Raw genomic sequence first — 14,169 nt, forward strand, 5'->3', positions numbered from 1 at the left:
GGCCTTATTTTGTGACTTTTCTGAGATAAGCACTATAACTGTTTATTTTTAAAATAGTAATTTCATTTAAGGAAAGGGGAAGAGAAAAATGAAAATCTTCAGTTTGGGGGTCTGAGATATACCATTCCAAAGAACTGGGGTACAAATTGCTTAATCTTTACTCTGTATAAGTACTGCTTTTATTTTGAGGATTTCCCTCTCTCTCTCTCTCTCTCTCTCTCTCTCTCCCCCTCCCTCTCTCTCTCCCTCTCTCTCTCTCTTTTTTGGCATACATGGGATAGTAATTATATACAAGAATTTAATTAAATATCTTCATACCAAGAATTATCATAATTAATGGAACATAGTTCCATTGGGTATTTAAAACCATCTAGGTCTGCTGAGGGAGTTTAGGAAAACTGTGGTACATAAAAAAATTTTTTTCCCACATTGACCAGGATTATAACCAAATCAGATGTGTGAACAATTACAGAGAAGAGGGGGCCATTGGGCTCATGAAGAATGCCCTGCCTTCTGCAGCTCTGTTTCAGAAGACCAAGAGGGCAACTTAACCAGACTGAATATTTCTGGGGACGATACAACTATCTGGGCATGCATTTCCATGTCAATCCAGATGGGACTGGAAATAGCCATTCAATTTTATGAATCTCACTGGACAGTATGGATTTACTGGAATTATTCCAAAGTCATCATGCCCTTTAGTTGTCATTATCTTGCAAATGTGTCAGAGGAAAATGTGCAAATATGACAGTGACTATAGAACCTTCACATGACATTTATTAATCCTGAAGAAAAGCATATGTACTATTTTTCAGTATGATTATCATGGATATGCTAGAACTATTTCTTGAAAACAAACCTTTTTATTCTGTGTGAATTTATTTAACAAAACTGTTCTGTCTGTTGTGTCTGAGGAAAGTTCTAGAGGTTAGGTATTTAATTGTAAATATGTGAGGAAATGCTTAATGAAGAATTCAGAATAAAAATAGAAAAAGCACAGATATCTGGGAATTCAAATGTTAAGATACATGGAAAAATGTTAAATTGATGAGTGAACTTGTGACAGCAGTAGCTTTTTAAATTTCTAAAGACTTATCCTGTGTGTGTGTGTGTGTGTGTGTGTGTGTGTATATATATATATATATATAAATGCAGCAGCATCAATTTTTATAAGTATTGTTTGACTTTATTAATACTAGAGGATATAGTCTCAGCCTTAATTCTACATTTTCATTGTTTTGTAATTTTTTATTACTATTTTTAAAGATTTAAAGAAGTCGTACACTCCCACATTAATGTAATAATAGTCTGCTAGAAAGTTGCTGCAAAAACATTCAAATTGTGTAATAATTCAAGCTAATGTATGTCAATATATATGTCTTTGTGTAAGTCCAGGACTATTGGTTTGTGAAGTTATTTTGTAAGGAAATGCTTTTGGTACAATTTTTGTGTCCCAGGAAATGTGTGTTTTTTAATCCTTTCTGATTATACAGTGAGGTTAATAAAGAGGATTGTTTCTTCCCTATTAAGTGTTTTCCTTTTTTAACATTGAATACTCTATAAAAGTTACCTTAGTAAAAACTATTAAAATATTGATCTGTCTTTGTAATTGGAAAGCATTTAACTGTTTTGTTGAAGAAGGAAACAAATTGGCAATAATTTAGCTAAAGGAAAGATTGGATTCCTTTTAAATGACAGTAGTTCTTACTAATACAATGTTAGTGCTAAAAAAGAGTTCCATCTTCCAAATCGTTTATACTTTTGACTATATGACTTAGTTATTTACAATCACTATGAAATTGGTGAGGTTGTTATATTTTTAGTATGTAATTTTTGAATAATACTTGTTAGTAAGAAGTTTGCATTTGTTCCCTTTTTATACTGTCAAGATACTTTCAGTTTTATCAGCTAAATATTTTCATGGGATCATCTCTTCCTCTTCGTGACTATGTAATTATATTTGTAAAATTATACATGTTAATTTAAGATTTTTTTTGCATGTCTGTTGAACACCTAGTATTTCTTTTGACTTCAAAAAGAGGTTGCTACTTTTCATTATCACATAGAGGTTTAAATTTAGGAATAGATTGGTAGCAACATTAAAATTCATTGTAGGACCTTTGGCCTTAAAATATTAATTATTTAATATTTTCTCCAAATCTGGCTTTGTGCAAGCAATTATTTCACATAGAGATTTGTCGTAACCTGAGTGTGACGATATCTTACTGTTTAAAATTACTTCCCTTTTGGAGAGTGATCAAATTGGCGTTAAAGAATCACCTGTCCCAGCGACAAACAATTCATAGTAGAGACAGACGTTCTTAATATATTTCTATGTTAGGAAGCCTAAATTCAAGATAAAATGATGTCTGATAATATAAAATAGATTCCCAGTATTCTGATTCTTTAGACCATGCTCCAATAAACAAATGTGGAATAGAAAATATTAGTAATTATATCTCCGTAAAGTACTGTATTTAAATCTTTGCTAATAGCATTTGTGTACATCTACCTTTCTCACTTGTGTTTCTCCCCCACAGTTAATTTTTTTTTAAAGATTTTATTTGTCAGAGGGAGAGAGGGAGAGCAAGCACAAGCAGGGGGAACAGCAGGCAGAGGGAAGCAGGCTCCCTGTTGATCAAGCAGTGTGATGCGGGACTCGATCCCAGGACCCTGGGATCAAGACCTGAGCTGAAGGCAGCCACTTAACTGACTGAGCCACGCAGGTATCCCTGTCCCCCACAGTTATTCTAATTCTACTTTTTAGTTCTTGAGAGAACTAGAACATTGCATTTCGTTTTTCTGTATTTGTATTTTAGTAAGTTTTATTTTAGAAAGACTTATGTACCTTGACTATTTGATAATCCATTGGGGAAGATTTTTTTATTGGTATACTTAAATATAATTGGAATTCAGTTTGATACTTTAAAATAGCCACAACAAAACCAGTATAGAATGAGACCATTACTTATGTTGTGCTAGAAATTATAGGGTAATACTTAAAAGCCAGGGAATCTTCGTATTCTTATGTCATTTAGATATGAGTTCTGTGATATATTTAGTGATAAGTGGTTAGCAAATTTAGTGAAAAAATTTATTTCCATTCCTTTGTAGACCAGAAGTATGTTTTGATTTGTTAAACTTGTTACATATTTCTTCTCGTCAGTAGTTTTGCAGAGTGAATTACTTCTTTGAAGAACTGACAAGTCAGCTATGGATCCTCTTGTCCAAATACTAATGAAAAGTCAAAAGAATCATAAACCAATCAGATCTGTTTAAAAGAAATAATATATTGAGCTTTGGCTACATTTGTATTAAATATTCAGGTGCTAATTGCCTTAATGTTTTATATAGTAGAATTCAGATTATTAGATATATAAATTTAGAACGGAATGCCAATTTCATAAGACATTTGTAAATATGAATCCTGAGATGCTTCAGAATGTAAAACCAAGTTGGCCTTAGTTGTTTGAAATACAGAATGATTTTTATTGCAACATTTATGAATTCATTAATTCAGCAAATACTTACATCTGCTATTTTGCAAACCAGTGTGTCTAACTTGTGATAGAAGATAATAGCTACCAATTAATGAGTAACATGCTGAATAAAATATTTACGTATGTTATTTACAGAAGGCACATTAGATTAAAAACATTAAAAAGGAAAAGGATACATCATGCAAACAGCCATCACAGCAAATTTGGAGTGATATTAATAGACAAAATTGAATTTGAAACATGTTAGAGATAAAAAGGGACATTTTATGGGGCGCCTGGGTAGCGCCAGTCGTTAAGCATCTGCCTTCGGCTCAGGGCGTGATCCTGGCATTCGAGTCCCACATCAGGCTCCTCCGCTGGGAGCCTGCTTCTTCCTCTCCCACTCCCCCTGCTGTGTTTCCTCTCTCACTGGCTGTCTCTCTGTCACATAAATAAATAAATCTTAAAAAAAAAAAAAAAGACAAGACATTTTATAATGATAAAAGGGTGAATCATCAGGAAGATATAACAATTATACATGCATCTAATAGCAGAGTACCAAAATACATGAAGCACAAACTGACAGGAATGAAGACAATTCAGCAATAATAATTGGAGACCGTATGCCCTGTTTTCAATTATGGTTAAAACAACTATACCAAACACAATAGAAGACTTGGACACTATAAACCAACTAGACTTAACAGACATACAGAACATAGCACCCAATAACAATATATATTCTTCTCAAGCACACAAGGAATATTTCTCATGATAGACCATGGACTAGAGCATAAAACCTTTAAAAATTAAAAAGGACAGAAATAATACAAAGTATGTCCTCTGATCACAATGCAATCAAATATGAAATAGGGGAAACTCACAAATATGTGGAAATTAAGACTACTCCTGGGTAACCAATGGATCAAAAAAATTTTAAAATTCACTAAATATTTTGAGGTGAGTGAAAACACGTAACAATTTATGGAATGCAGCTAAAGCAGAGCTTAGAGGGTAACTTAGAGTTGTAAATGACTAAGAAAGGAAAAAAGTTCTCAATAACCTAATCTTTTACCTTAAAAGAGGAGAAAACTAAACCTAAAGTAAGCAGGAAGAAAATAGAGGTTAAGACGGAAGTGAAATAGAATGAAATAAAGACTAGAAATACAAGAAAAAGAAATGAAACCAGGGTTTTTTTTTTAAAGATTAACAAAATTGATAAAATTTTAGCTAGTTTGACCAAGAAAAAAAAGAACGTTTTGAAATAGAAAATACAGTTGACCCTTGAACAAGGTGGGGGTTAGGAGCACCAACCGCCCCCACACGCACACTTTAAAAAATCATAAAACTTTTGACTCTCCAAAAACTTAATCACCTACTGTTGACCAGAAGCCTTACTGATAACAGTTGATTGACACATTTTGTGTGTTGTATGTGTTACATACTGTATTCTTACAATAAGGTAAGCTAGAAGAGGGAAAACGTTAAGATCATAGGAAGAGAAAATATGTATATGGTATTGTACTATACTGAAAAAATTTGCATATAAGAGGACCCATGCAGCTCAAATTTGTATTGGTCAAGGATCAACTATATACTAGAATCAGAAATGAAAGAGGGACATTACTACTTACCTTACATAAATAAAAAGGATTATAAAGGAATACAATGAACAATTATATGTGAACAAATTCCTAGAATGACACAAGCTACTGGAACTGACTCAAGAAAAAATAGACAACTGAATAGACCTATACAAGTGACAGGATTGGATCAGTAATAAAAAACCCACAAAAGCCAAGGCCCTGATGGCTTTACCACAGAATTTTGCCAAACATTTAGAAGATTAGTACCAACACTTTTTTTTGTAGATCACATGCTATTTAATAAAAGATAGAAATAATGAAGTTAATTCTGTTTTCCTTTTCGGTATTTGCCTTAAGAGAAAATTCTTGAAATTTGTAGGGATTTCTGATGCCAGGAATTCATGAAATGTAAGAGACTATTTAGCAATCAGGGTGGCTTGGCTCATGGGAATCAGCCTATGTACAACCATAATTTGCATTCCACTTAACTCTAAGCTGAGCTATCCTTGCTCAGGTTGAACATACTGTGAGTAGATCTCTTCTTCTAAGAAATAAGATGGAGTCTTTGGAGAATGGCCTCACTGAATTGGTAAGTTAACTTTCTCCAAATTTTGGTGATTTCCCCAGTTCTTCCATAATTTCTCAGTGCTGTAGCCATCTTCTGGTAAGTCATGGTCTTCTGGTTATCTTTTCTTTTCCCCCAAAGTTGGGCAGGTGTTCCTTTGTCTTGTTTTTGTTTTTTAAGTAATCTCTACCCCCAATGTGAAGCTCAAACTTGTGTCCCTGAGATCTAGAGTTGCATGCTCTTCTGACTGATCAAGCCAGCGCCCCCTTCCCTTTGTTTTTTGATACAAACAGAAAGATACCTTTGGTTTTATCTACCCACTGAATATAAAATGCCATCTCAGGATTACACAGAGATTCATGAAGGTATTCAGACAGCTGGAGCTTCTTCCTGCCTTTGCTTCCCTTTTGCTAGAGAACAACAGGTAGTGCTAGCTGTTTTTCAGGAATGTTCAGTGGACAGTAGGATCCAATAGTACATTAAAAGGATTATTTACCACAACCAAGTGGGATTTATTCCTGGGCTGCAAGGGTGGTTCAATATTTACAAATCAATCAATGTGATACACTACATTAATAAAGGACAAGAACCATATGATCCTCTCAATAGATGCAGAAAAAGCATTTGACATAGTACAGCATCCTTTTTTTTTAAAGATTTTATTTGAGAGAGACAGAGCATGCGCAGGGAGGAAAGGGAGAAGCAGGCTCCCCGGTGAGCAGGGAGCCCAACACAGGGCTCAATCCCAGGACGCTGGGATCATGATCTGAGCCAAAGGCAGACGCTTAACTGAGCCACCCAGGTGCCCCTATAGCATCCTTTCTTGATTAAAACTCTTCACAGTGTAGGGATAGAAGAAACATACCTCAATATCATAAAAGCCATATATGGAAAGCCCATAGTGAATATCATTCTCAATGGGGAAAAACTGAGAGCTTTTTCACTTAAGGTCAAGAACATGACAGGATGTCCACTCTCACCACTGTTGTTAACATAGTACTAGAAGTCCTAGCCTCAGCAATCAGACAACAAAAAGAAATAAAAGGCATCCGAATCGGCGAAGAAGAAGTCAAACTCTCACTCTTTGCAAATGATATACTTTGTGTGGAAAACCCAAAAGACTCCACCCCAAAATTGCTAGAACTCATACAGGAATTCAGCAAAGTGTCAGGATATAAAATCAATGCACAGAAGTCAGTCACATTTCTATGCACGAACAATGAGACAGAAGAGAAATTAAGGAGTCAATCCCATTTACAATTGCACCCAAAACTATAGGATACCTAGAAATAAACCTAACCAAAGAGGCAAAGATTCTGTACTCTGAAAACTATAGAACACTCATGAAAGAAATCGAGGAAGACACAAATGGAAAAACATTCCATGCTCATGGATTGGAAGAGTAATATTGTTAAAATGTCTATGCTACCCAGAGCAAGTTATACATTGAATGCAATCCCTATCAAAATACCACCAACTTTTTTCACAGAGCTGGAACAAATAATCCTAAAATCCATTAGCCAAAGGAATGTTGAAAAAGAAAACCAAAGCCGGTGGCATCACAATGCCGGACTTCAAGCTCCGTTACAAAGTAATAGTAATACAAGACAGCACGGCACTGGCACAAAAACAGACACATAGATCAACAGAACAGAATAGAGAAGCCAAAAAAGGACCCTCAACTCTGGTCAACTAATCTTTGACAAAGGAAAGAATAACCAATGGAAAAAAGACAGTCTCTTCAACAAATGGTATTGGGAAAATTGGACAGCCACATGCAGAGGAATGAAACTGGACCATTTCCTTACACCAAACACAAAAATGGACTCAAAATGGATGAAAGACCTAAACGTGAGACAGGAATCCATCAAAATTCTAGAGGAGAACACAGCTAACAACCTCTTGCTGGACACGTCTCCAAAGGCAAGGGAAACAAAGGCAAAAATAAACTATTGGGACTTCATCAAGATAAAAAGCTTTCGCACAGCAAAGGAAACAGTCAACAAAATCAAAAGACAATGGACAGAATGGGAGAAGATGTTTTCAAACGTCTTATCAGATAAAGGGCTAGTATCCAAAATCTATAAAGAACTTATCAAACTCAACACCCAAAGATCAACTAATCCAATCAGGAAATGCGCAGAAGACATGAACAGATATTTCTGCAAAGAAAACATCCAAATGGCCAAGAGACACATGAAAAAGTGCTCAACATCACACAGCATCAGGGAAATACAAATCAAAACCACAATGAGATACCACTTCACACCAGTCAGAATGGCTAAAATTAACACAGGACACAACCGATGGCAGGGATGCAGAGAAAGGGGAACCCTCCTACACTGTAATTGGGAATGCAAGCTGGTATAGCCACTGGAAAACAGTATGGAGATTCTTCAAAAAGTTGAAAATAGAGCTACCCTACAACCCAGCAATTGCACTACTAGGTACTTATCCAGAGGATACAAACCTAGTGATTTAAAGGGGCACCTGCACCCCAATATTCATAGAAGCAATGTCCACAATAGCCAAACTATGGAAAGATCCCAGATGTCCATTGACAGATGAATGTATAAAGAAGATGTAGTGTGTGTATACACACACACACACACACACACACGCAATGGAACATTACGCAGCCATCAAAAATGAAATCTTGCCATTTGCAAAGACATGGATGGAACTAAAGGGAATTATGCTAAGCAAAATAAGTCAGAGAAAGACAATTATCACATGATCTCACTCGTGGAATTTAAGAAACAAAACAGAGGGGCGCCTGGGTGGCACAGCGGTTAAGTGTCTGCCTTCGGCTCAGGGCGTGATCCCGGCGTTCTGGGATCGAGCCCGACATCAGGCTCCTCTGCTATGAGCCTGCTTCTTCCTCTCCCACTCCCCCTGCTTGTGTTCCCTCTCTCACTGGCTGTCTCTCTCTCTGTCAAATAAATAAATAAAAACTTAAAAAAAAAAAAAAGAAACAGAACAGGATCATAAGGGAAGGGAAGGAAAAATAAAGATGAAATCAGGGGGAGACAAACCATAAGAGACTCTTAATCTCAGGAAACAAACTCAGGGTTGCTGGAGGGGAGGATGGTGGAGGGATGGGGTAACTGGGTGATGGACATAAGGGAGGGCACGTGATATAATGAGCATGGGGTATTATATAAGACTGATGGAATCACTGAACTCTACCTCTGAAACTAATAATACACTATATGTTAATTGAATTTTTTAAGAAAGGAATGCTTGTCAGAGATTGATGAGTATTTCCTTCAAAATAGAGGTCTGCAGCACTGTTTATTACTATTCTCCATTATAGACAGGTTTCTCTGTAAGCAGCACACCATAGCAGTTGGAATTTCCTCTGATATGAGAGCAGTGGTTGATGAAAGCCAGGTGAGTTTTGTAATCTGGGTAGTACTAAAGATCTCCAGGTGAACGTTGCCTCAGTACTTCCAAAGCATCTTCAAATGCTTGACCCAGCTGGTCTTGTTCAACACAGGCCGTCATACTTCATTAATAAATTGACAATTCTAAATCCAATAGAGGCTCCAAAACAGAAACAGCTCATGGGTGGTGATCTGGCAGGATACACTTGAAGCTGCTGATTTGCAGAGAGGTCCAGTTCTCTTATTTAGCTAGAGGTTCTATTGGAGATGGTTTTCATCAGTGGCTCTGGTGGCAATTATGGAGTGCTCCCTTAACCTATAATGCTTCCTTCCCTGTCCATCCATCTGCCCAATTACCCATTGCCATTTTGCTTATCAGAGTCTTGATTAATGCCAATTTTACACAGTCTTCCAAAAAGTTGAAGGGATTACTTCCCATCTCATAACCCTGATATCCCTGATAAACAAAACTAGAAGGAAACTACAGACCAATTATCTCTTATGAACATGGATGCAAAAATCTACCAAATACTAACGAAACAAATCCAGCAACATATAAAAAATTGTATACCATGACTAAGTAGAGTTTATCCTAGGAATGCAAGATTGGGCTAATATCTGAAAAGAATTGATATAATGCTGATGTAATATATAAATAATTGATATATTGATATTATCATATAAATCGAATTTTTAAAAATCGCATCTGCATAGGTGGAGAAAACACTTTTAATAAAATCCAGTGCCCTTTCATTATATACTTCATCCTGATGAAGATCATCTATGGAAAGTCCAGAACTAACATCATACTGGATGCTTTTCCTTTAAGATCAGGAACAAGACAAGGACATCTGCTCTTACCACTTTCTACTCAACATTATACTGGAGCATCAGTGAGGGCAATTGAGCAAGAAAAAAAAAAGCCACACAGACTGGAAAGGAAGAAGTGGAACTATCTCGGTTTGCATATGACATTATCTGATACATAGAAAACTCTAAACCACTAAAAAAAATTAGGGCTAATACTTGAGTTCATCAAGCTTGCAGATACAAGATCAATATACAAAAATCAGTTAAATTTCTATACACCTGCAATGAACAATCCAAAAACTAAATCTCACAGTAGCATCAAAAAGAATAAAATATTTAGGAATAAGTTTAATGAAGGAAACGCAAAACATGTACTCTGAAAACTACAAAACATTGTTGGAGGAAGGTCAAAATAAATGAAAACTCTCATATCCGTGGGTGGGAAGACTTGACTGTTAAGATGACAGTACTCCTCAAGTGAATCTCCAGATTCAACACGACCCCTATCAGAATCCAGCTGACTTTTTTGCACAAATTAAAAGTTGATTCTACAATTCATATGGAATTGCAAGCAACACAGAATAGCTAAAACTATACTGAAAAAAGAACAAAGGAAGACCCAGACATCCCAGTTTCACAACTTACTAGAAAGCAACAATAATCAAGACAATGTGATACGAGCACAAAAATAGGCATCGTTTAACTGCATGGAAGAGAATTGGAGTTCAAATCAACCTATGCTTCTGTGGTCAGTCAGCTGATTTTCAGCAAGGATTTCAAAACCAACCAAAGGAGAAACAGTCTTTTTGACAAAGGGTGTTGAAACAACTAGATAGTCACATGAAAAAGAATTAAGTTGGACCTTTACCTGATACCATGTACTAAAATTAAAATGGACCAAAGACCTAAATATAAGAACAAAAATAAACTCATAGAAAAGATAGGGATAAATCTTCATGATACAGGATTTGACAAAGAATACTTAGATGTGACACTAAAAGCAAGAACAACAGGAAATAAGATTAATTGGACCATCAAAACTGACACCTTTTTGCTTCGAAGGAAATTATCAAAGAAAAGTAACAACCACCAGAATGGGAGAAAATATTTACTAATCATACTTCTGAAAGGGACCTATATCTGTAATATTTTTAAAACTCTTACAACTCAATAATTCAAACCAAAATAGTATGGTTTTGCATTAAACAGGTAGATTAATGGAAACAGGAAATAAAACCATACCTACAAGATCAATTAATTTATGATTAAAGAGCCAAGAATATACAATGGGGAAAAGACAGTCTCTTTAATAAATGGTTTTGGGAAAACTGGCCAACCACCATAAACAAAAATAAATTCAAAATGGATGAAAAACTTGAATGTCAGACTTGAAACTTAGAACTCCCAGAAGAAAACATAGGTGGTAAGCTCCTTGACATCCGTCTTGGCAGTGATATTTTTGGACCAAAGACAAGGAAAGCTTAAATAAACAATCATAACTACATCAAACTTTTAAAAAGCTGCTGCACAGGAAAGGAAACCATCAATAAAATAAAAAGGCAACCCACTGAATGAGAGAAGATATTTACAAATCATATATCCAATAAGGGTATATATATATCTGAAATATATTATTTAAAAACTCCAACTCAATAACAAAAGCCAATCTGATTAAAAAATGGACAGAGGATCCGAATAAACTTTTTTCCAGAGAAAACATACAGATGGACAGCAGGCACATGAAAAGTTGCTCAACATTATTAATCATCAGGGAAATGCACATCAAAACCACCATGAGATACCACTTCACATCTCTCACAATGGCTATTATCAAAGAAAAAAATAAATAACAAGTGTTGTTGAGGATGTGGAGAAAAGGGAACCCTTGCTCATCATTGGTGGAATTTAAACTGGTGCAGCCACTATGGAAAATATTATAGAGATTCCTCAAGTACCATATGATCCAGCAATTCCACTTCTGGGTATTTATCTGAAGAAAACTAAAATAGTAACTGAAAAAGTTATATGTACCCCCCTGGTTTATTGCAGCACTATTCACAATAACCAAGGTATGGACACAACCTAAATGTCCATCCATAACAAATGGATAAATAAGTTGTGGTATATATGTACAATAAAATACTATTCATCCATTAAAAAGAATGAGATCTTGCCATTTGTGACAATAAGGACGGAACTTGAAGATATTATGCTAAGTGAAATAATTCAGACACAAATATCATATGATTTCACTTATATCTGAAATCTAAAAAAAAACAAAACGCAAACTTGTAGATACAAAAAGCAGATTGGTAGTTGCTAGAGGAGGGGTTTAGGGACGTGGGCAAAATGGGCAAAGGAGATTGAGAGGTACAAAGTTCCAATTACAGAATAAAGAAGTCATGGAGATGTAATGTACAGCATGGTGACTATAGTTAATAATACTGCATTGCATATTTGAAAGTATTGCATATTGAAACTATGTACGATGATGGTCATTAACCAGACTTATGATGATCATTTTGCAATATATACAAATATTGAATTATTATGTTCTATACCTGTAACTAATATAATGTTATATGTCAATTGTAACTCAGTTCTATAAAAAAAAGAAATTTAAAAATCTAATAACCCTTAAAGAAATTGAAAGATCTAATAATCCTTTTAAAAAAGTAGTGGAAAATCTAAATTTTGGAATAAGCTGAATAAATAATAGGGGAAAAATGAAGAGAGAAATCCTAAAGCAATAAGAGACAGAATAAGGTGATTTAATGACATCTTGCCATAGCAGAGCTGGTCAGGAGTCTAGAGGTCGTGAAGACCAGTCCTGCTCTGAGAGCCAAGTTCTCCCCAGAAAACAGTGTATTTTTGACTCTGAATAAACAGTCAAAAAATATTTTGACAAGTATATCAAATATGTTTTGAGCCTCAATATGAGTAAAGGTTTATAAAGGCTTATAGAGCTTTCTAGACATAGACAAATGCACCATGATATCCTTAAAACATTTCTGTTTCAAACCATCACTCAAAGCTGTTTTTTCAGGATGATTTAAGGGGTACAGATCCCTATTTTGCCAGGTATGCTTTTTAAAAGATTCTTCCTTATTCTGAAATGTACATATCTATTATATGTTTTATTTATATCAATATATATAAGAAATGAAGCAAACGTTGTTGATTTGTTAAGTTCCTCTACCCATTCTTTATCAGATACATGTTGCAAACATGTGAGATCTGGAGGTTCCCAGGAGAGCTGCAGAGAACAGATGAAGACTCCAAGGTCTTGCAGGTGGAGTTAAAGTTCTCCAGACATGGAGAAAATTCCACACAGACGGAACAGTTTATGCAAAGATTATATTTTTTAAGGACCTGCAATCAACATAATTGGAAAAGGTAAAAAGGAGAAAGAACCAGTTTCCTTCTCAGCTCTCCCCAGGCAAATTAGATTTGCTTCTGGATTTAACATTCTTAGTTTTAATGTGGATGAAACAGATTTGTGTGTTTCTCTAGTTTGGGCTTTCACTCTGCTCTTTGAAGCCTCGTCTCTGATAAAATACAACATTTCTGGGCAAGGGGGAGGCGGGAAATTAAGGAAAAGCATCCTTTAAAAAAAAAATTGTTTTTATTGTCCAGACTTGCTCCCTTACAATTTTTGAAGTACCCTAAAGAAGTATTTAAAACTCCAACCTAAAGAGATTATTAGATTATTCATAATGAATCTGTCCTTCAGAGGACATAATTTATTTGTATTTCCCTGGGCAACATTTAGGAACAGCAAGCAGTTCAAAGCCTGAGATGGATTTTCCTCTTATTTGTTATTTCTACAGTTGACAGATCTTTTTGGCTAAGCAGGGATTTGGCAATGTTGGGTTCTTGATTCCAGCTTTTTCAAAGTACAGTTAAGGAAAATTGTAATTCTGAGGCGACATACGTTTGAAACCTCATTTGGCCCCTCTTACCTCATTCGTTAGAGCAAGAAGCACTCTGGCTGGAGATCACATGCTGTGGCCCAGAGAGAGGGTGACTCTTATTTTCTTCTCCGACTGACCGGGCCTCAGAGCGGGGTGGAGGAGGACTGAAAATAGTCATTTCTTGGCTGCACTGGTCAGGCGGGAGGGCCTCTCTAACATGGGTCCATTTACAAGTGAGAAAGAGAAACAAGGTCTCCGGAGGTTGGCCTCACCAGTTACGGTGGATACCATGTGAACAGAGTTTTACAGAGGTTTCGATTTATTCACTTACAGTTGTTCAAAGATTAAACTGAAGTGTGCTCTTCTCTTCTAAGTTTGAGTTTTCAATTTGTTTTCAAGTTAGCATCCCCAGAACCCAGTTCTCTCCCA

General features: G+C 35.6%; 1 protein-coding gene across 3 annotated transcripts in view; it reads left to right on the plus strand.

Annotated features, from left to right (window-relative positions):
- The window catches only part of SMCHD1 (structural maintenance of chromosomes flexible hinge domain containing 1), a 157,484-nt gene extending 143,370 nt beyond the window's left edge, over nt 1-14,114 (plus strand). For 2 of the 3 annotated variants that reach the window (XM_057313253.1, XM_057313255.1), the window contains one exon: nt 13,040-14,114. In XM_057313253.1, the coding sequence (XP_057169236.1) occupies nt 13,040-13,226 (187 nt within the window). In that variant the 3' untranslated portion in view covers nt 13,227-14,114. Of the gene's footprint in view, nt 1-437; nt 1,526-13,039 lie in introns of those variants that run through there. The other variant, XM_026496043.4, reaches the window with a different exon arrangement.
- Nucleotides 14,115-14,169: the final 55 nt, after the last annotated feature.

Source organism: Ursus arctos, unplaced genomic scaffold, assembly GCF_023065955.2.
Source record: "Ursus arctos isolate Adak ecotype North America unplaced genomic scaffold, UrsArc2.0 scaffold_17, whole genome shotgun sequence".
Taxonomy (NCBI): Eukaryota; Metazoa; Chordata; class Mammalia; order Carnivora; family Ursidae; genus Ursus; species Ursus arctos.